Consider the following 23,281-nt stretch of genomic DNA (forward strand, 5'->3'; position numbering starts at 1 on the left):
ACCCTCGCAAGTCTTAGAAACAAACCCCGACGTCCGGTGTTGTAACCTCCGCAGGCTGTGCGGTGTCGGGCCGCTGCTTACATTAGGTGTCGGTCAACGGACGGATGAAAAGGACGGTGGAAGTGAAAAAACGTACGTTTGAACGCTTGAGTACATCAATTAGAACGCTTTGAATGTCAACGCCGAACGTCTATTTCACCGGTGAAATATTTAGATTGATGATAAGAACTGATTAGTATTTACGGCAACGCGAACTGGTGCTGAAATCTGGAGGTGGAGCTGCAAAGGTAAGGGCAAAAGCTATACTTTTCGTGTTGCTGAAACTGTCAAGCTGTTCAGAGGACAACCTCAAAATCTTACAGGTAAAATAGACAACCCACTGCTATCTTTGAACGAACCAAATTGATTTTGAAAGAATTTCGGAGACATTATTTCACGACGGTCGTTCACGCACGTCCCGTTCCCTGCAACAGCCAATTCCGTTTAGTTTGACGGGAAGTACAACCCCATTAGTGTCCTATCTTCTAGAGCGCGCAGGTTCGAAATCATTTTTTTGCTAGTCGTTTCAGTAGTCGATTCGGTGGCAGGCTGGACACCATCAGGTAAACATGGGTTGGCGTTTTTTTTTTAATTGACCGCATTTCTACTCACCTTATTGACTGTTGGGGAAAGCCTTCACCTTTCCCGTGCAGGGAGCTCGTGAGGGGGAGGGGTACATTTTTTTTCCCAGTCAGAGGCTGATGGACCATTCTGTTCCAGCGCGTGGTGCCTGCCACCTACCATTCTGACGACACAGGGGAACCTGGCCATCCGGCTTCCCTCAGAGGGACACGACATCCGTTGGTCCCCTCCCTGACACGGGGGGCCTCTGACCTGAGAAGCTGGCCCCGGATCGACACAGGGGCCTTCACTGACGCAAAGCGCTGATCACTTCATTTTCGCCACAGGATGTCCAATAATTGGCAAAGAGGTTTCGGTTCGGCTAAACAGCCACTGGCTAAAATGGGACGGACCATTTTGTTTGCTGTTTGGTTTGTTCAACCATTTGTTATCGTGCCCCGTCATTACAGCAGGGCCTTCCGTTGTCTTATTGTGGACTTTCACTGTAAGTCCTCATATCTCCTCCCATTGTCAGTGGACCCGACCAACGCGGGAAGCCCTCTGACATTCGGGAATCCGTCCATACCTCTGTTCAGAAAAAGTTCCACTGCCAGACTCGGAGCTCCTTGCAGACACAGGAATGCCTGTCAGACGGCATTGCCCTCTGACCGACACCGGTCAGACCACCTAAGGGGATCAGACCAATGCAAATATCGGGCATCGGCCTTGTCCCTACTTGTGAAATGGACCCCAGGGGTCAGGCCTAAACAGAGCCGACTGTTCGATACTGGTGGTGGTGCTTGACCACCTTCATCGACTCAGCGGGCCCCGAGGCGGCAAAGGGCGCTCTGACTAGCATTTGAGCTAGGCCCCGCGGTTGTCAAATCGGGCCCCTTATCATCGGTCCCGCGGAGCCCTTCGAACCATTCTTCAGGCCCCTCGAACACTGCCCCTGGCCGACTCGGGACCCCTTGGTAACAAAGTACCCCTGGTGTGCACCCTGGCCCCTGACCAATGCAGGAGCTCCTCATTGTTTCAGGAAGACCGGCCAATGTTAATCTCGGACCTCGGCCTTGTCCCTGGTTGGGAAATGGCCCTTAGGTCCAGACTATTCGATACTGGTGATGCCTGATCGCCGCAGAGGCCCTCATCGACTCAGGAGACCCATGATCGGCACAACGGATCCTCTGACCGACATTTGAGGGTCAGGACTGCGGACGGGGCCCAAATGCAACCTCCTGCCAGCTCTTCGGGCCCCCTCCAACGCTACACCTGGCCGACTCGGGTCCCTTGCCAACGCCGGATTTTTGTTAGATGCTCTAGGCACCTGACCGACACAGGGACCCCTAATTGACTCGGGGCCTCCGACCAATGCAAATCGCAGACCCCGGTCTTGTCCCTGCTTGAGAAATGGGCCGTCAGGCCCCGGCTGACACGGAGGCGGCTGCTTGGTACTCATGGTGTCTGATCGATATAGAGGCCCTCTTAGACTAAGGGGCACAATCGGCACAAAGAGCTTTCCGACAGGCATTTGAGGGCTGGCCATGCACACCCGGCCCCTTAATAAGAACTTTGACCAGCCCTTCGGGTCCTCTGGCCCAGCCGGTCGGGCGTTTGTCCCGAGAGGCCTTTCGAGCCCCTCGAGACCCAAAGGAGGAGGAGGAAGGGGGGGGGGGGAGTCACATGCCCTCTCTGCCCTCTGTCTATTCCGTGGGATATCGCTGGCTGGTTGACGTGACTCTTGAGCGGCCGGAAGGTCCCCGAGTAGTCTCTAGCGTGAGCGTCCAATCAATGCCGCAGGGAGCCCAGTTCAATGCACTGTGGCCGAGGATGAAACGGTCAGGGGGCTCCTGTTTGGTACTGGGGACGCTTAACTGGCACGTGTTCTTCCATTGCTCCCTGCGATCCCTTTCCTATCTCCTTTTGTTGTCAGAGAGCCCAGACCAATGTCAAATGCCCTCCGGTATTCGGGACTCCGTCCCCGTCTCCGCTCAGCAAATTGCCCACTGGTCGACTCAAATACCCTTGCGGACATGCAATCCTCTGTTAGACAACGCGGCCCCTGGCCGATACAGGCCCCCCATTGTCCCAGGGATCCTGTCCAATGCTGGAGATCTTACGGCTGACATCCGTTGGCTCCGGCCTTCCCTGCTTGGAGAGTGGGCTCTCCAGCCGGCACGGGGCCGACTGTTTGGCTTTTGTGGACCCTGGCCAACACGGGACTCTCAAATTGTACCAGGGGAATCGGGGCGGGGTCACCCTTAATGACATTCGAGGGTCCCTGCCCGGGGTTTGTCAACATGACCTCCGGCTAGCCTTTGGAACTCTTTAAGCATCCAATCAGGCCCATTATCTTAGGTTCCCAAAAGCCCTACACCCTCTTGATGTACTTGGAAGGCACATTCCCCTGTTTACTGTTCCTGTAGCACTTGGCCCACGAGCATCCAGGGCTCTTGATTGTAGGAGGGCCTTTGATGTGCCAAAAGACTCGATGCATCCAACACAAATTGGATTGTCCAGGTAGTCGTAGGAATACAGCTAAATAATTCTGGTGACCAGATGGGCCGCCAGTGGGCCCTCAATATGCAGACGAGCACTTAAGCGACCATAAAGAGCCCTTAACAATCAGGGGTTGCCATTGGGGATCGGAATGGTCATTAAGCACTTTTTTTCCTTCGAGCTGCGTGAGCCGAATATGGCTCACCCAAAGTCCCCTTAAGCCCTCTGGATCCCCAGATTTTTGGTTATCGGGGCCCGGGGGTCTGGAACACCAACCACCTGATTCCCACAGGATCTCCTGCCGTGCCGCTCAGCAATGCATCCGGCGTAAAGAGGCCAACCAAACAATAGAGTCTTGGCATCAGTGACGTCACGCCAGCGGTTCTCGAAGACGAAACGAGAATCACCGGAAGGTTTTACTATCAGTTTTACCATACTTACACGGCCTTGGCGCGAGGTGTGCTCGTGCTGTGATTGGCTGCATGCTGTTGCAAGCAGATTTGCACCATCGCGGGGTTGTTTCGAGGTGGGGATAGGTGCGGATCGTTTCGCGTCGGACCGAGCGCGAGGTCTGCGGTAGACGGCTGGTGGGAAAAGGAGGGCAAGGCGCACGTGCATCGAGTTTCCACCGATTGTGGAAGTTCTGCTAATTTGTAGTATTCGTGGTAGGTGCCTGCCGATTTTTTTTGTCACGTTGTTGACCATGCTTGAAACAAAACAACCCTAATGGTAATGTGTAGATGACTGATTTTTATGTACATGTATCCATGTGTATGCACTCACCCATTAAAGATGATTTATGAGGTACAGCTATTTACACAATTTGTGTTGATGGGCAGATGTATTTAGATCAATTCCTGGTGTTGTTTTTGTGCCCATGGATATCTGAATCTGAGAATTCAGGGTCCCAAAATCCCAGAACTGTGATGTTATGTGGGTTCAGAAAAGGAATGAATTCAGAATGAATTCATGGTTTGTCTTCAGTTGCCCAGCATCTCTTGTTCCTAGACATGTTAAGAAGTCCTGTCAAACATGCTGTAGATATTGTTTGCCTTTTTAGGCCTAGAAGACAGTCATTTATTTGATTGTTTTAAGGCAATCCAAAATTGTGCTGTGTTATGCCCTACAAGTGTTGGTGAAACTGCTTGTTTGTGTAAACACAAGGTATGAGTAACCTACTCAAACTGCTGAGATAACTATCTGTCTCAGGACCTTATGGCATAACATTAGTTTTGTAAAGTTGTAGGTATTATTTGAATGACATTTCACAGTTTATTCTAAAAGTTAAACAATGAATGATATTAGACATGCAGCAATCTTCCAGCTTCCATTTTCATGAATGACATTGAAGCTGTGATTTGGTAGCTGTGCTTATACCATGCACAATTTCTTTTTCACTTTTGTCCTGCTCTTTTCTCTTTTCTCTCTTTTATGCAGAACACACTTCTAGCACTTTGTTCTTATATTGCCAAGCACACAACTTGTTTAGATGCTGGCTACCAAATTTTTATGTATTTGTATTAAGTGCATGCACAACACATAATCTGGTATAAAAATACGGTTATGGTTGGGTTAGGTATCTCTGGCTGATGATAAAGAAAACCATCACCACTGCCACACTTGTCTACAGGTGGATCCAAGAGATGGAGGGTTAATAGAACCATTGTTCAAGGGTAATGAAGCAAATGCAGCTTAATGCCTTGAAGCCCTATGGCCATCCTTCCCATGGGTATAGCAGGTGCAATGTGAAATTTTTCAGAGTATTGAATAGGTGTCCCCCTGATAATCTGGTGCAAGGTTGGGCTGTGATAGGGTATTTAAATGCTCTACTGGCTATATTTCTAGCCATGGCTTTGGCACAAATGTGTTCTGGAAAGAATGCAACCATGCAGGGTGTCATCATGTCTATCATCACCTAGCTACCTGCTGACTAGCAAACCTAGTTCACAATCTGGCTATTGATGTGGATTCACAAAAGGGATGCTGTAGTGAAAAAGTTCCATGAATGCGATGCCATTGGGATAGTTGTTAGATATTACCTTTAACCCCATCGGCTCCCCTTGTCCCTGGATTTGGGGGGACGGGCTGGAACATCAGTGGCAGCTAAATGATATTCTTCTGAGGAACATGCTTCTATGAGATGGTAATGTGAAATATGCCAGAGGCAGCACATTGCTGTTCTTGCTGTAACAAAATTGCAACACACAATGTGGACCAAATCTCTTGACCTGCTGGATCACATAATCCTGTAAGTCATTGTGCAGTGCTAAGCTGCTCCATTGATGACATAATGTGACATAACATTCATGTGACATAAAATTCTGGTTTTATGATGTCAGGTATCAGTCATGGACCCATTCTGCTGCACACACCCCATGTCAGGTACTGGGACAGCCAGGGCTGCTCTGGTGCAGTCTGGGCAAACACACTGACCGACGGCGGTACTGGGACAGCCAGGGCTGGTTTAGTACAGTCTGGGCAAACACACCGGCCGACTGCGGCACAGGGGCGGCCAGGGCTGGTTTAGTACAGTCTGGACAGACACGCCGACCGACGGCGGTACTGGGGTGGCCAGGGCTGGTTTAGTACAGTCTTGGCAGACACGCCGACCGACGGCGGTACAGGGGCGGCCAGGGCTGGTTTAGTACAGTCTGGACAGACACGCCGACCGACGGCGGTACTGGGGTGGCCAGGGCTGGTTTAGTACAGTCTTGGCAGACACGCCGACCGACGGCAAGTACAGGGGCGGCCAGGGCTGGTTTAGTACAGTCTGGACAGCACTACGGACCCGACCGACGGCCTGGGTACTGGGACAGCCAGGGCTGGTTTAGGTTACAGTCTGGGCAAACCACACCGGCCGACTGCGGCACAGGGGCGGCCAGGGCTGGTTTTAGTACAGTCTGGACAGACACGCCGACCGACGGCGGTACTGGGGTGGCCAGGGCTGGTTTAGTACAGTCTTGGCAGACACGCCGACCGACGGCGGTACAGGGGCGGCGAGGGCTGGTTTAGTACAGTCTGGACAGACACGCCGACCGACGGCGGTACAGGGGCGGCCAGGGCTGGTTTAGTACAGTCTGGACAGACACGCCGACCGACGGCGGTACAGGGGCGGCCAGGGCTGGTTTAGTACAGTCTTGGCAGACACGCCGACCGACGGCGGCACAGGGGCGGCCAGGGCTGGTTTAGTACAGTCTGGACAGACACGCCGACCGACGGCGGTACAGGGGCGGCCAGGGCTGGTTTAGTACAGTCTGGACAGACACGCCGGCCGACGGCGGTACAGGGGCGGCCAGGGCTGGTTTAGTACAGTCTGGACAGACACGCCGACCGACGGCGGTACAGGGGCGGCCAGGGCTGGTTTAGTACAGTCTTGGCAGACACGCCGACCGACCGCGGTACTGGGGCAGCCAGGGCTGATCTGGTGCAGTTTGGGGAGCAACGTCAAACGGGGCAGTTGGCTTCGCATGGCCCCGTGCCGTCGTCGCCGTTTTGACAAGGTCGGGACCTACATACGATCGTCCGATTTGTGAGAGGCGCGTGACGTCATCGCCTCGCTGATAGGTCACACCATATGGTGTCCTGGACTCATTCATCAGTCGTTTCTGGTCTGTTTAAACAAGTGTTTGTCACAGCAAGTGGGCCCTGTCACAGACAGCAGCCCCGCTCGTATTCCCCTCTCTTTCATCAGCGTCACCACCACAGACCGAATGCGAAGATTCGCCCAACGCGTTAAAGCGTGTGAAAACTGCTGCCGGAATTGGCTTGAGCACCGTTAGGTGTCTAGATGCTATTCACTCGCGTCGCATTTTTGCGACTCTGCGACCTTTTAAAGCTTTTCGTCGTGCCTTTTTGGAATACTCAATTACCATTGAATGCTGAGCCATCTTTTGCCAGCATTTCCGTACAGCAATACCTATTTTGTGATTTATATATCACTCACTGGATTGGTCAAGTTATCACGGACGAAAGCGCGGCGAAATGCCCGAGGATAGGTCCAATATCTCAGCCGTTGTGGGAACTCGGAGTCGACACACCGCGCCGGAAACAGCGCCGAATGCGGCCGTGCGTTGTGTTGCGCCCTTGTGCAGGGACAGGGTGGATAACAACCCATGGTGTCTTTCAGAATATCGCTTTTCGACAAAAAATCGAATGTTGCAAACGGCACGTTATCTGTATGATGCTACGATGCAGTACATTCCTCTTTGGCATCAAAGTAACACGACAGGCCCCAGTTCTCTACCAGCAACAGCGTTGTACTATGCCCGGACATACAAACTACTGCAGCGCAACCGGTCAGGCGTTAAGCAAGCTCGCATTTTAGCCCGGTCCTCTCCGGCACCAAAGTTCACATTTGCCTCGGTGCTTGTACTTACCAGCCGTCTGAATGACGCCCCAGCCGGCAGCCCCGCCGGCCGCGGGCCTGTTTGGAGTGGCGTTCCTGGGGGGCAGTCCTGACCCAGGGAAGTTTCGGACTGGTGGAGGGCTCCCCGAGGCGGCCGCCGTCGGCGCGACGGTGTCGGCTGTTATCGTCCCGTGAACAGCAGATAGGGCCGCCGGACGGGCGTGGTACGTCGGGCAGAGTAGGCTGGCCGCCGAACCCCTTTATGTTGGCTGCCCCCGGCCGGCCAGTGAAGGGTGATGCTGCTGTGAAGGGCGTGCGACGCTCGGACATGACTGGCAAAGTGCTGAAGTGGCTGCGACGCCATGTACCGAGGTCAGAGGTTTGGAGGTCTTCAAGGTTTTGAGGTCCAGGGAAACTTAACCTTAAAAGGTTAAGGCTGGATGGTATCGATTACCGTCTTGTCCTTGAACCACTCAAAAGAGTTTGTGACATGTGCAGCAAAGCCTAACGTCCACTCAGTTAGTCGTCAGTTATTGCTAAGTGAAAGTCATCACCAATGAGCAGTCAGCAACAGATTCTATTTGCTCCATTTTCTAGAGCATTACTGCGGTGCCCCTAAAACCACATCTTAAAATCAAGGTGAATCCAGGTTGATGCGTGTTTTGATGTTTTTCATAAAGGATTGCGAATTGGCCTCCTAAGACAGTTATTTGTTGGTCTTCGTTATGCCCTCGGTTTTTTATATTTAGTTGATATATGTCAGAAACTTGAACATGTTCGAACGCCAAGCACCGTTTTGTCGAAGAAGTTTCTGTCCTAGGGTGTGCCCTATGTACGCCCTATATGGGTGGTGCATTTGAAAATTTTCTCGCAAGTGATGTTCTGAACTTGATGCCCTCTTCCCATGAATCTTTGGGTCCTGAAACCAAAGTTCTGATCTTGATGCGTTTTGTGGAACATCTTCGAAAGACATGGCTCCTTTCCTTGTATCCCTTTTATTGTTTCTTCTCTTGTTTCCATTGTATTGAACTCGTTCCGTTGTTCGTCTCATGGATTTCCATACACATTTGTTTGATTTTTATGAGCCATTGTGAGTGCACATGCAATTGTTTAGTCATTCTTATTGTATCCTTGATGTATCCTTATACCTTGCCCCATCTTAAGTAATCTCTCTGGACTTGCGGAGAGTGACCCAGTCACACGAATGCCGTCCGTTTGTCCGCAGGGGTGCCGCTGGTGGCTGGCTCCCTCGCTGCTCCTGCCAAGATCAGTTTCAGTAACGTCGTCTGCGCCCCGGCAGAATCCCAGACCCGCAACCCTTCGGCTTTGTGACAACGCGATATGTATCGCCATTCCCTGAACTGTCCCGGAGGCAGGTCATGTGCCACCGTCGTCTGCAGCATTGTCAAGAGTGGCTGGCCGCTGTATACCCCTCCCCCCCCCCTTTCGTATCGCCGCAGGGGGCACGCCAACCCAATCCCTGTCACGTTGCCACGGCAAGGCCCGAGGTTACCACCTCCCCCGGTCTCATCTCCGAGCCGCCGGTCACCAAGCGGCGGCTGGGCGCTGCCGACAGGTTGCCGATGATCCCGAACCCGCTGCGGTCGTCACGGTCGTCCGGGCCGCGGCGGCTGGCGCAGGGCCAGGGCTACCCGGGCCGCGAGGTGGCCGCCGCCGGGCCCTACCTGCCCCAGTGGGAGGACGTGCGCTTCCTGCAGCCGTTCCGCCCCATCACGTGGATGGCCAACACGCTGCCGCGACGCGCCAGTCTCGACTCGACGCTCTGCTTGTCCGAGGGCTCGCTCGACGACCTCGAGCACGACCTGGCCGCGGCTGACGAGTACAAGTTCGACAACGTCGTCCACCCGAAAACGGTCAGTGCGCGTGCGCCGTCGGCGGTCACACCATAGCGGTCGGCATGTGGACGGCGGCGGCGTCCACACCATAGCGGTCGGCGTGTGGACGGCGCCGTCGTCCACACCATAACGGTCGGCATGTGGACGGCGGCGTCGTCCACACCATAACGGTCGGCATGTGGACGGCATCGTCGTCCACACCATAGCGGTTGGCGTGTGGACGCCGGCGTCGTCCACACCATAACGGTCGGCATGTGGACGGCATCGTCGTCCACACCATAGCGGTTGGCGTGTGGACGCCGGCGTCGTCCACACCATAACGGTCGGCATGTGGACGGCGGCGTCGTCCACACCGTAACTGTCGGCACGTGGACGGCGGTGGCGTTCACCCATGCGCGGGCGGGGTGTTTCCAGGAGGGCGTCCTCCGCGCGACGGCGGGCAGCACCGACACGGCAAGGCCGCCCTCTCAAGAGCACTCGGGTCGCGCACAGGGACGTTAGCCAGTGAGAGCACGCTGCTCACCCGAGCAACGATTCCTCTTGCGGAGACAATAACCGAAGGCGACGATAACTGGGACAAAAACGGGAGCGATATCCACCCGGAAACGGTCGTTTCCTTCGCGACAGCGTCGTCCGACCGAAAGCGCTGGGTGCGACGTCGACGTGGTCGGCCGGCCGGCGACGGTCAGTGGCGCGACCGGCGCCGCGGTGAGCGATTGGGTGGTATGACTCGTCCAGATGTCGAGGCTTATTAGTTTGTTTTATCCACTGTCGTGCTTTTTCGTTTCGGCACGAACTCGTTTGGTCTAGCTCCGTGTCTTGCGCCGTCTTAATGCCGTTCTCCGTCCTTCTCTTCGTGCGCGCGCGTTTGTATGTGTGATGGCCCTGCGTGATGACTGACTCAAAACTAGTTCATGCCAGCTGCTTGTGGTTTACTCATCTTTTCATGTCACTTAGTCTGCTTGCCGCTTGTGGCGGCGCTGTGGTGCGTGTGCCCGTGCTTGTCCCTGACCCGCGCGTCTGTTCTATCTCCGCCGCCCCCCCCCCCCCCCCCCCGCGATGTCCGGAGGCCGGCCGCCCCGCGTCACGGGCGTCCCCTGGCCCTGCTCAGGCCACGGCGCTGTCATTGCTGTCACGCGGTCGCCGGCGTGCGGTCCGCCCCCCGAGCGGCCGCCGCGCCTCCGAGGAGTGCTGCCCGAGTCCTGTCCCCTGCTGCCCGAGTCCCCCCGAGCGACAGCTGTGCCTTCGAGGAGTTCTGCCCGGGTCCCGCTCCCGAGCGGCCGCCGCGCCTCCGAGGAGTGCTGCCCGAGTCCTGTCCCCTGCTGCCCGAGTCCCTTCCCGAGCGACAGCTGTGCCTTCGAGGAGTTCTGCCCGAGTCCCGCTCCCGAGCGACCGTCGCGCTTCCGAGGGGTGCTGCCCGAGTCCTGTCCCCTGCTGCCCGAGTCCCTTCCCGAGCGACAGCTGTGCCTTCGAGAAGTGCTGCCCGAGTCCTGTCCCCGCTGCCCGAGTCCTGCCCCCAAGCGGCCACCAGCGCCGCTGAGCCGCGCCATGCTGCAGGTGCTGGACGGACTGAACGAGCTGCGTGGCGACACGGTCTTCTGCGACGTGGTGCTGCGGGTGGGCGAGCAGCGATTCCCGGCGCACAAGTGCGTGCTCGCCTCGGCCAGCCCCTACTTCAAGGTGAGTCCGGCTGTGAGCCGCCCGCTGCGAGCAGCGCGGAACGCTGGCTGTAGACGGCCGCTCGGACAGAGCGGCTGGAGTTGAGCTGCTGGGTGAAGCTAGAGGGTGGCGGTGAGGCAGCATGAATGGACTGTGGGGAGGACTGCCAGCATGTCAGTGATCGAGTCCCTGGCCTGCTCCGACTGCTCCGGGTTCGGCTCCCGCTCTGGGATCTGTCATTGGCTGTATTGTAGTCATGGCGTGACAGTGACACGCGCCGGTCAGGTGAGGAGCCTCTGTCGCTCCGTGCGCGCATGGAACGGGTGAGGACGAGCTCACAGTTTGCAGCTGGCGCTCACATCGCCAGCGGCGCTCGTCCGCACCGGGGCGGCCTGACCAGGAGCCGGCGTGCCAGCGGATGTTCCCCGCCGCCACCGCCGTTACCGCCGCCGCCGCTGTGTTTGTTGCGCGGTGACGGGCGGGTGAGACCCGACCACCCCAGCTGGAGGCTTCGATTTTTGCGCGTGTTCGTTCTCATTGATCGCGGACCGTGCGCAGTCAACTGCGTCGCGGTGCGACTGGGGCAGCGCGTGGCAGGTTAGGTGGAGCTTTCATCAGCGAATGTTGACCTGATGGAAGCCCCGAGCTCAGTTTTGGGCCGCGGCGTATTTCGGAGGTAACGTGACGGAGTTCGTGATGCGCTGGGCCGCAAATGGCCTGAGACTTCGTCGATAGTGCGGTGGGACGTAAGAGTGTGTTTGTCACATCTGCATTCGTAAACATTTTTGTGTATATTTCAGGAGGGTTTTTGGCATTTTCGTCTCTGTGTCGACAGGCATTGCTTTGATGTGGTGCAAGTGATCAAACGTATTTTTGTCTTATTAGTATTGCGGTAGAACACAGAATGATGAGACACAAGACTGACCTTGCGGTCTGTCGAGCCATACATCCTCTGATCCGCAGTGTCGCGTATGTGCAGCCTGTACGTAAAGATAGGCTGGTTCACACCTCAGAATAAATGCTATTCGTTTTGTGTCTGACAGGCAAAATGTCCGCTAGATTGTGAGCCGTAGACGTTACTTTATTACAGTGGAAATATAAAGTGGCCCGTAGTCGGGCCACTTTACTTTACTTTACCTGCAATCCGTCCGTTGCTTGACGTTTGTACATTTTTTTTTCTGGATGGGAGACATCTTCCTCAGTCGTATTCCCCTCGTCCGATGTCCCCCCCCCCTCCCTTCCGGCCGGGGTGCTGACACGTCTCGCCGGCGCCCCCCTCCTCTCCGACACGTCTGTGGCGCTGGTGGTGTCACAACAGTTCGCGGTGCGGACCTCGCGCGTCACATGCCGCGGTCTTCACGAAAATCACGCCAGCGGCACGTTCGGACGTTTCCCAGTGTGCGAATCTGGTGATGGTTAGAGGTGGGACCGCGCAAGGCAGAGTGATAGGTGCGGGTATACTGGCAAACCTGCTGTAGCGTTTTACATGACATAATCACAGCTGCAGCTGCTGCAGCTGCTGCATAATCACAGCTGCAACCCCATTTCAAGATCATTTTGCAATGTAGTCTTAAAATATTGCCAACCGTGCATATATTTGTCGTTTTTTTCTTGTGCTGCTTGCGACGCGCTACTTTCATGCCTTTTATCTAGTTCTCTTGCTATCTTTAGGTATCTGCAGGCATCCTGTTCACTTCAAGTCTCAAGTATCCTCAAGTGTCCTTAGTCGTAGTTCATATTTCGCGTGCGTGGCATATCTGTCATTCCGCCGCCGCCCCGCCCCGCCCCCTCCGCTCTGTCCACTCCATACGCCCTCTGACACAAATACTGGTGTGAACTTTAGATCCGTGTCACTAGAGCGAGGCGAGGCGATATGGCGAGGGAGTCAAGAGCCAAGATTCTGCGTCGAGAGGCTAATCATTGCTCAACTCTCACGTTTATGTGCATGTGCACAAGTGTCGCCAGGCACAAACCGTCTAGGGGAGAAGGGGCGAGGGGGTCAAGAGCCAAGATTCTGCGCCAAGAGGCTGATCAATACTCAACTCTCACGTTTATGTGCATGTGCACAAGTATCCCAGACACAAACTGTCTGTTTGATCCACTCAACGCTCGGACCTTGTTCCAGCTGCGCGTGTGCTTGCGGCGTAAGATGTTAAGGTAATCTTCCTGTCCGGTGGTTTCGTTCGCTGTCGGTGAGCGGTGCTGACCAGGACGCCGTGCTGCGGCAGGCCATGTTCACCAGCCAGCTGAAGGAGTCGCAGGACGAGGAGGTGACCCTGAACGGCCTGGAGCCGGCGATGCTGGAGGTGCTGCTGCAGTACGCCTACACCGGCGCCGTCGTCATCAACCAGAGCAACGTGCAGAGCCTGATGGCCGCGTCCAACCTCGTCCAGGTCGGGCAGCTGCTGGCGCGTGGGCTGCTCCAGCTCGGCTGTGGCGCCGCTCCGCGCTGTCGTAGTCCTAACTTGTAGTATTCCGTGTTTGTCTGTGTTTTGCCTGCATTGTGGGCGGGAATGATGATGTGGCTCGCCATAGCTCTAGCTCGTAGCTCGTAGCTAGTAGCTCGTAGCTCGTGGGCTCTGAGGGCCTGCTTATGTCAGGGCTTGATGTCGCGTATCCTCTTTCTTGTTGTTAGTAACACCCCTCCACCCTACCCCCAACCCCGGTACCTCTTCCAAGGTATCAATTTGTACATCGTGTTTGCTTCAGTAATCTCCCCGTCTTGTGCCTCATTGCGTCAAATGTTCCTCAGGTTATTCGTTTTATCTGCATTCTCGTTCCTTTTGGACACTGACAACAGCTGTAGCATGCCCTGTGGTAGCGCGTACTTCGAGCGCCAATGTCGCGAGAGATCCGCAGTTTGCGCGTAGCGTTAGTGCTGTGAGATGGTCTTAATGGCGGCTTTTGACATTCAGTTTACATTCCCCAGCTGACCTTTGCGATGTGTTGTACAGCCCGGTAATAAATGATGTGCGATTCGGGTGACGCTGTCAGCACGCAGCATACGCGCTGCGAAATTCGTCATTGCGTACATTGTGCCAAAGGTTCTGTCAACCATGTCTGTGTGGCTGTCCATTAGCGCCTCTCCCCACGCAACAGCCACATCGCATCGATCCATCTAGTGGCGGAGCGGCTCGACTGAACTTTGTCGTCCGCTCGCCAGGTGCTGGCTGTGCGTGACGCCTGCTCGCTGTTCATGGAGAAGCACATGGACGCATCCAACTGTCTGGGCATCCACTGCTTCGCCGAGACGATGAACTGCGAGCGGCTGCAGGAGGTGGCCAAGTCGTACGCCCTCACGTACGTGGCAGCGACAGGCGGTGGCGAAAGGCTCGCTGCAGCAGTCGTTGACTGCCTGCCTCATCTAACGTTGGTTTGCACCGTGTTCTGAAGCTCACTGTGGTGTTAGCGTGTCTCCTCGGTTTGAGCGTATTCTGTTTTATTCGCTCATACATGACGTGCTGTTGGTCAAACGTGCATGAGCAAATTGTTGCTGTGGGTTGAAGCAGGGATTATCACGGCGATCCTCTTCATGCTTGATGACATTTATTTTATCAGTGTTTCGGCGTTTTCGTAGCGAACCATTATCCTTGAACCCATCCTGCACAATACAAACCTTTATTGTGGAGGCCACGCGGCATGGACATCGTATCCCAATTCTGTGTGGTGAAATAGACGTCACTCCGGCTCCGGCTGGGGGGCGTGGCGTGACCCGAGCCGACGCCCGCAGCTACTTCAGCGACGTAGCCGCGCAGGAGGAGTTCCTGAACCTGTCGCGGGCCAAGCTGGTGGAGCTGATCTCCTCCGACGCGGTAAATGTGTGCCGCGAGGAGGACGTCTTCACGGCCGTGCTCAACTGGTTCAGCCATCAGCCGGACGCGCGCAAGGAGGGCTTCGACAAGGTGCGTCGCCGGCGACACCGACGGGGTCGAGGAGGGGGAGGGGAGGGGGGAAGAGGGCAGGGGGGCGCGGGACGTCAGCCGGTGCTGTGATGGCGATGGCCGTGTCACGAAGGGAGGGCAGGGATGGCCCGGGGCGTCGGCTGGTGGTGTGATGGCGATGGCCGTGTCACGAAGGGAGGGCAGGGATGGCCCGGGATGTCGGTGGGTGGTGTGATGGCGATGGCCGTGCCACCGAGGGGAGGGCAGGGGGGCGCGGGGCGTCGGTGGGTGGTGTGATGGCAATGGCTCTCCCCGGCGGATCCGGGGGGCTGTGGATGAGTCTCCGCGGCACGCGGCTCAGGTCGTGGTTTTTGCAAATAAGGTTGTGGTGTTGTGACACTGAAACGGAAAAGTGAACAAATATAACCGAAATATTAGAAAGGAGACGCGAAAGAGACAAACGCAACAGAACGAAAAGAAACGGATCGCGGTGTCGTGCCCGAAAACTGGCGCGACACGGATCCTTTGATCCAGCGACATTTTAAGTCATGGATCGAGTTAGAATATTTCCATAACTGAAGCCGCTTCGGTGACTAGGCCGAGTTCACCACATGCAGGCATTTTGCGGGCGGCTTGGATCTCAAAGGAGACCGCACAGGCCACAGCTTCTCCTTTTCAAAACACAGGCTCGTTTTTATGGAGAAGGTGATGAGTTTTGTGACTGAATTATATTATTTAGTTATATAATTATTTCATTATATGGCTCAGCGTATCGTGTTTGTCATGAATTTAATGGATGTCGTCATGTGCCGGCCAGAAGTGCGACCGCCTCAGATGAGAGCGCGCACCCGCCTGTCGGCAGGTGCTGGAGAGCGTCCGCCTGCCCCTGCTGTCGCCCTACTTCCTGCACGACTGCGTGTCCAAGCAGAAGATCGTGCGAACCTCGCCCGAGTGTCAGGCGCTGCTGGAGGAGGCCAGGTACGTACGGTGATATTTGCTAGAGGCCAGGTACGTACGCCTCGGACAGCAGGACAGGCGAGCGGAAGCTACCGCTCCGTGACGTAGCCCATTGGGGGTGCACTCTCCTCCCATCCCTCTGGAAGTGGTGGGGTTCTCCAAGAGACCAAGAATCAAGTGCTTTTTGACGGTTTAAATTTTCGAGGAGCTGACGAAATATCAAAAACGGATTTCAAAGCACCATAACACATCCTGATCTTAGGTAGGCCAATCGAGATTACGTAGTGGTTTTTGGTTAGTTGATCGCTCTTGCACGTGTTATGTCTCAAAAGGAACATTTGTTTCGGCGTGAAAACATAAACATTTCTTCAACAACGTCAGCCTTGGTCCGAATTGCCGCCAGCCGAGCCGGCTCTCCTTGCAGTCATCGGACGCTGCAAGGTGCAGCTTCCGCCCGCTTGTGTACCGCTGGGCACGTGCACGCTGACCCCGCCCCCAACACCGTCGACAGGCTGTACCACCTGCTGCCGGACCGGCGTGGCGACATGCAGAGCGCGCGCACCCGGCCGCGCAAGAACGCCGACCTCATCGACGTGAGTGGCGGCGGTGGTGGCCGTGCCGTTCGACGCGGGCCGGCTGACAGCGCGAGCTCGTGTCGGCGTGACTGAGGCCTCACAGGCTACACCGACGCTGATGGGGATCTCGTCCACGCGGAGATGGGGCTCAGCCGCTCCGGCACGGGCTGTGTCGATGCTGACGCCGGCGGCAGCGGCTCTGGTAGTGACGCTGGCCGTTGAGGCTTTAGGACGACGCGAGCTGAGGGTGGAGATGGCCCGGTTTTGACACGTGTTGGCTGTCTCGCGTTCACCGTGCAAAGGCAGGCACGCTGAATACAAAACAGCCGGGATGTGTTCCTCGCCCGTACGGCCGGGCACGGGCGTCCCCTCTGTGAGCGGTCGCGTGTCCAGTCTGCGTGTTGTCGGCGCGGGGCGGCGTGGCCGTGCCGGTCAGGGCGCTTGACGTCGCCGCGCCAGCTGGCGCCGCTGCCGCGCTGCGGCGGCCAAGCAGCAGGTCATCGCATCACCAAAGCCAGACTATGCCACCGGCCGGCCGTGCCGCCAAGCCTCCATCACGGTAGCCGATTACTTGCCGATGCATGCAGCTGGCCGTATGGTAAAGGTCGCCACGTGTCAATGGAATTAAGACGGTAAAAAGCTTCGTGCGGCGAGGATCGAACCTGAGTTCTCGAGCTACAGGCGGACTCGCTGACCACCCGGCCATCGGCGGCAGGTGATCGTGTGTGCCGGAGGCGAGGATGACCGGGTGGTGCTGCGCTCGGTGGAGGGGTTCGACCCCGTCTGCAAGCAGTGGGCCTCGCTGGAGAACCTGCCGTTCGCCGTCAGGTGAGGCCCGCCGCCGGCGCCGCGGCCAGGGAGCCCGCAGAACTGAGCTTCTACCCCGAAAACCTGGGTTCGAATCCCGGTCGCGGCTGGAGCCCGCTGGGCGCTGATTTGGTCGGTTGGTCGCTGCGCACCGTTACAGGACGTGAGCCAATGCCGGCGGCAGGTCGGGTCTGTCCGAGTAAAGGTGATGGAAGATTTTCGAGCGCCGAGATCGTTGCGTCAGAGGGCTTCCTCCCGTCACGCGGCGGCGACGATGGGGATGGGGGCGGGGGCGGGGGTGGGGCTGTGGCGAGCTCGAGGGCTGATGTGCGGACGGCTGGAAACGGGTGCTGGAAATCGCCCCGAGCAGCGCTGAAGGACGGCGACTGGGGCAGCCCGGCCCCCTCACCATGGGACTGGAGGCGGTGCAGGGGGCTGTAACGGGCAGGCGGGTGGGCGCGCGCGGGGGGGGGGGGGGGTAAGTGTTGTCCGTACGAGCCACTGTAGCCCTGCAGCACCGGGCTTCATCGAGCTTGTTATGACTTATGAGTTAAGAGTCATGTTTTTTTGTTGTGTGTTACGGGCTTGTTATCGAGCTTCACGTCCTTGTTTTCCGTGGTGTGCGCTCGATGGCTCCCTGTTGAGACTGAACACCGACACTGACGAAGTGCCTGGAACACGGCCGTCCCCACCCCGCCACCTCTGGATCGTGACCTGCGCCCCGTGACCTCGGCAGCAAGCACGGCGCGGTGGTGACGGGGAAGAACGTGATGTACGTGGCCGGCGGCGAGTTCCCCGACGGCATCGCCAGCAAGCAGCTGCTGCGCTTCGACCCGCAGATCAACAAGTGGGAGGAGATGGCCAGCATGGCGTACGCGCGCTCGGAGCTGGGTCAGTGGGCGCCGGCGCCGGCGCGAGCGCGTCCGGGTCAGGGCGGGGCCGGCCGGATGCTGGTCCACGGGTGTGTGGATGTGGATGTGTGGAGGCGGAGCGGGCTCTGTTGGGGTTTGATGACGCACTGGCTAGCCTGGATTGGGGGATGGGGGTGAGGTTTTGATGAAGGGATTCCCAGTAACTTATGATACATTTGGGATGCGTAGTTTACTATGTGGAGATGTGTGGCTACCTTTGCGCTAGATCGATACCGTTTGCTTTGGACGCCGTGGGTGCGTTTTCGCCTACTTGAATCACAATCAAGGCACTGCATCAGCCATGTGAGACCGTTCGTTACTATCCTACCCAATTGCCCCGCAGAGATCGGTTCGAAATCCCAAACGGTAACACCGCCGTGCAGCCGTAGCGGTCGGTGCGCGACCATTAGTGATGCTAACACTGGCGGTGGTGCTGAATGGCAGCCCCTCTTTTGTGTTGCAACAGCGCGCGGCCGTCAGTGACGAGCCTTGGTCGTGCTGTGTGCGCCGCACCCCCATCTGGCGGCGTGCTCCCTGTCTGTCGCACCGCGAGCCGCCGACCCCGCCGCCTCCCACGTCCCCTGCGGGCGGGCTGTCGCGCCGCGGCGGCGTGGCGGCTGTTGAGCTCGCGCTCCGTGGCGGCTCGCCTTCCGTGACTGCTGGTGAGCTCGCCTTGCGTGGCGGCTGGTGAGCTCGCGCTCCGTGGCGGCTGGTGAGCTCGCGCTCCGTGGCGGCAGGGCTGGCGGTGCTGGACGGGTTCCTGTACGCGGCCGGCGGCTGGGACGGCACGTCTCGACTCGACTCGGTGGAGAGGTGCGGACCGGCGCCGGCGGCGCTCGGCCGGCCGGCGGCGTCTGCGGCCGCGGCCGCCGTCCTCGGCAGGACAGACGCCCCGATAGCTCTTTCTTGGGGTTGGCACGCTGGGTTTGACTCCCGCACGCGGTGCGCACCTCGAGCCCGAGTAAGCCCAGTCAGCGAGCTTGCGCTCGTGCAGCTGACCTGCGTGGATCACCGCCCCCTGGTAAAAACATGCAGCCGAGCTGTCGCGGGCTTCTCCGCCGGGAGGGAACGCACCCGAACAAACTCTCCTGGCTGTGGCGGTCACCAGAGCAACACACTCGTGGGAGTCACACTTTCTACATCCTCTGTGTAGAGCACACAGCAGCTGCTGTGGACCTCGGACGAGCCTGATGCTGTGAACCGCCGCCGCTCCGCGGGTGCCCCTGGCGTTGTATCGAGTTTTGACCGGGACGGCGGCTTCACCCACTTGACCTCACCTTTCGACCGCTGACCTCGCCTCCGTCGGCCGCAGGTACAACACGGACACCAACTCGTGGGAGGAGCTGCCCGGCCTGAAGGCGGGCATCACCTCCGCCACCGTCGTCGCCTACGAGGGCTACCTCTACGTGGCCGGTGGGTGGGGTGGCTCTGGCGGGAGGTCTGCTCGTGCTGGTCTCGCGAGCGTCATTAGTGACTTCTGAAGCCGTTTCGCTGTTTTTTCATTTTATTTTAAACAATATAAAACCAAAGGTTCTGACAGCTTTCCGCCTGATGGTATCACTTGCTGTTGATCGCCTGAGGCCGGACGGGTGCCCGTTTCAACCATGGAATCCTCTGAAATATGACATTTGGCAAGCTGTTGATCATCATCTGTATGCTGAGCACACCGATCGCGCAGGGGCCGACCGAGCGCGGCCTGCCTGACCTGACCCGACCTGACCTGACCTGACCTGACCTGACATGACCCGCTGTGTTGGCAGGCGGCGCCGTCGGAGAGGACGGCGACGGCATCACCAGCGTGCAGCGGTTTGACCCGCGCACGCGCACCTGGTCGGAGCTGGCGCCCATGTTGATCCCGCGCAGCGGCTCGGCCGCCTGCGTGCTCGACGGCAAACTCTACGTCATAGGTGAGGACGGGCGGGACGTCGCGGTAACTGTTGTCGCATGGTGGGTAGTGGCAGCTGTGGCGGTGCGTATGGAGCAGCTGTGATGAACGGTGGTACGTATAAAGCAGGAGTGATGAACGGCGATGCGTATGTGGCAGCTGCGGTGGTGCGTATGGGGCAGCTGTGGTGGTGCGTATGGGGGAACTGCTGTGAATATGGGACGGATGTGGTGGTCCGTACAGGGCAGCTGTGATGAATGGTGGTGGGTATGGGGCAGCTGCAGTGGTGCGTATGGGGCAGCTGTGATGGTGAGTATGGGGCGGCCGCGGTGGTGCGTATGGTGCGGCTTTGATGAGGGCCAGAAGCAGCCGCGACAGGCCGTTCAGAGCGTCTGTGGTAGCGGGCACCGAGCGACCGAACGTCGGAGACGATATAGAAACTCCTTCCTTTCTGCCGGGTTTAATACACTAGACCTTGGTTTTATTCGAAACACTGCATCTCGCTGCGTCTCATAGAATACAGTTGTGTTGTTGAAGTCGTCATGACGTCAAACCGTAGGGCACTCATTTTGCGACTTGTTTCGACGGGCATTGTGTTTGAAAGCTAGATGAGGGTGTGGTCTGTGTCGTCCCGAAGTAGAATGGCCACCTGCGTCCGTGGTGACCCCGTGACCCGGCCAGCCGCTCTGCTATTGACCCCGTGACCCTTGCCCGTGCAGGCGGCTGGCACGGCGCCACCGAGAACACCAACAAGGTGGAGTGCTACGACATCCACAAGAACCAGTGGAACCCCTGCTCGCCCATGCGGGCGCGTCGCTACCGGCCAGGTCGGTGGCGCGGGGCACGGCGCGCGGTATTGGGTCAGCTGTCCGGTAGTTGCCCGGCTCAGCTCGCAGGAGTTGTCGCCAGGTGGACGCGTGACCGCTGTCGCCCAGCTGCGCTCGAGCTCCTCTCTGTGAGCACCTGTGTTGCGGGCTACGGCGTGTGGGGAGAATACTCCGTCAGCGGTTGAAGCGCTCGGTTCAGCGTCGCCGTAGTGACGTGCGCGCGCACGCGTGCGTGCGTTCATGCGTGTTTAAAGGATGACCTCACGCAGTAGGAGTAGTGTGTCTCTACAAGTTTTTTGTTGAGTGAGTACAGTCGATGTTCAGTGTCTTGTGTTGTTCGCTGCATCCTTCACCAGACCCGTACCAAGTGTCGGTCATATCCAAGACACAGTTGTCAGCCTCCTCAGGCATCCACTGACCCTTCACCCGTACTCTCACTCATATGCACCTACGCTCACACTCTCAAACTGCGCTTAAATCAAGCTCAGATTTCCCTTCCGCCGTCTCCCTGCCCAGCCGAGCAGCCGGGAACGGGCCTGGCCACGTTAAAGCAGAGGCCAGTCTGCGTCATGTTTTCCCAGCACCAGTCGCGCCTCACATATGTTGCTGTGCGTGTGTACATGTGTGCGTGTGTGCGTGCGTGTGTGTGCGTGTGTGCGTGCGTGTGTGTGCGTGTGTGCGTGCGTGTGTGTGCGTGTGTGCTTGCGTGCGTGCGTGCGTGCGTGCATGCGTGCGTGCGTGCATGCGTGCGTGCGTGTGTGTGTGTGCGCGCGCGCGTGTTATGAGTGCAGTGCAGTCGGTTGCTGTCCCGCGCGTGTCCCTGTGCGGGCCCAGCGCGGTCGCCGACTGCCCCCGCCCGCCGGCGGCACGGCACGGTCGGTGACGAGCCCGCGCGGCCACCGTCGCCAGGCGCGGCCGTGATGGGCGGCCACATCTACGTGCTGGGCGGCGAGGAGGGCTGGGACATGTACCACAAGAGCGTGGAGCGCTACACGCCGGCGGCGGACCGCTGGGACGACTCGGCCGACATGGCCACGCCGCGCTCCTGGCTCAGCTGCACCACTCTGCGGGTCAGCAGGCGGCCGGCGCACGCCGCGCTGGCCGGCGCTCGGGCGTCTCCTGCGTGACCCAGAGGTCCCCGGTTCGAAGCTCGCTAATGGATGTTTTTTGTCCGCTGTTTTGTCATGGTGTATGTAAGTTTTGTAAATCTGGTCAGCCAAGCAGCTTCATGTTTGCTGGAATGACAAGGAGTTTTGGTTGCCTGCCAGCGGCCGGTATGCAACCATGTTGTGACAAAGCTGATGATTCATTGCGGCTGTTTCTGCTCCTTGGGCTTAGTTTCGGTTACCAGTGGTTTCAATGTGTGCTAAGCATCTTTCACAAGCAAGGGTCCCGCGGTTGGCCACGTGTGAACTATAAAAACATTCCCTATCATTCCCACACGGTATACTGCGAATCAATGCTATAGGAACAATGCGTTGGCGCGGAGGCCAGCCACCAGTGCTGCTCCCCACTTGCAAACTCTGCATGTAGCATTCTGCCATGCAGATATCTGGTAAGTGAGAGGAGGGGTACCGAGGTGTTTGGCTATTAACTTCGATTGATGTTTCAGGTGAGGCAGCCTCTGATGTCGCGAGACCGGCGATGATTGGTCGAGCGGCCCGTGACGTGGCGCTCATGTGACAGCGGGGCGCCCGCTCATTGGCCGAGTGGACAGCGCCGGGACGCCGGCCGTTCCGAGATGACGCAGCCGGTCACGTGACATGCCGCCCCCGGGTGCGGTCACGTGACGTCCAGGCATCAGATGAATCTGGGTCGCGCCACGGCCAGGGTCGGCAGAGTGGGGCGACGATGGGCCGCACCAGTACCGCCAGTTCTTGTTCACGGGAGGCACCGCTGCCCATCTCGGGGATCTCTGTTCAGTCGGCTCGCGCTGCGCCACAACCGCCGCCTCGCACGCGCTGGCGCTGTTCTCACGAGACCCCCGGCTGGCGGCGACAGCCTGCATTCCGCATGGGGTGGGTGCCGCTGGCCGCTGCCGCTGTCGCGCTTGCACCGGCCCGGACGGCCTGCGCCGCCGCTGGTAACCCGCCGACGCCGACGTGGTGCTGCTGATAGCTCGCCGCAGGCTAGAGCGTGGACAGCAGGGTCGTGGCAGTGGCCTGGGAAACACTGGCCAGTGATGAGGCTCGCGCGAATTAGACACGCAAATCTGCGAGTGAAATGGTATTTATCGGCATGCTGGCTGTTGAGTTTCTGTAGAATGTTGCCTTCGAGGTCTTGGTGTACGGGTGTCTTTGTTTAGACTGCCATCGAATATGTCAGCTGCACAGTGTGCGTCTCAGACCATTCCAGATTTCGTTCCGCAATGCTCGGTGTTCACCTCAGACTATATCAGCTTTATTGTTGTGGTCCAAATGTTGCGTTTGCGCTGTGACGGTTGCTGAGGTTTTGCGTGTTCTGTATTATGCAATAAAGA

The 23,281-nt window shown here is 57.7% G+C and overlaps 1 protein-coding gene across 1 annotated transcript; it reads left to right on the forward strand.

The window, feature by feature from the left end:
• The first annotated feature begins 3,659 nt into the window (after positions 1–3,659).
• LOC119114294 (kelch-like protein diablo) lies at positions 3,660–23,281 on the forward strand. Its single transcript, XM_037238490.1, has 16 exons — positions 3,660–3,764; positions 9,021–9,318; positions 10,858–10,980; positions 13,188–13,352; positions 14,123–14,259; positions 14,690–14,861; positions 15,703–15,818; positions 16,309–16,390; positions 17,088–17,200; positions 17,916–18,070; positions 18,828–18,903; positions 19,403–19,503; positions 19,851–19,997; positions 20,695–20,802; positions 21,712–21,872; positions 22,415–23,281. The coding sequence occupies exons 2-16, from the start codon at positions 9,028–9,030 to the stop codon at positions 22,448–22,450; spliced, it is 1,983 nt and encodes a 660-aa protein (XP_037094385.1). The 5' UTR covers positions 3,660–3,764; positions 9,021–9,027; the 3' UTR covers positions 22,451–23,281.

This window comes from Pollicipes pollicipes, unplaced genomic scaffold (assembly GCF_011947565.3).
Source record: "Pollicipes pollicipes isolate AB1234 unplaced genomic scaffold, Ppol_2.1 Scaffold_7262;HRSCAF=8765_pilon_pilon_pilon, whole genome shotgun sequence".
NCBI classification, from domain to species: Eukaryota; Metazoa; Arthropoda; class Thecostraca; order Pollicipedomorpha; family Pollicipedidae; genus Pollicipes; species Pollicipes pollicipes.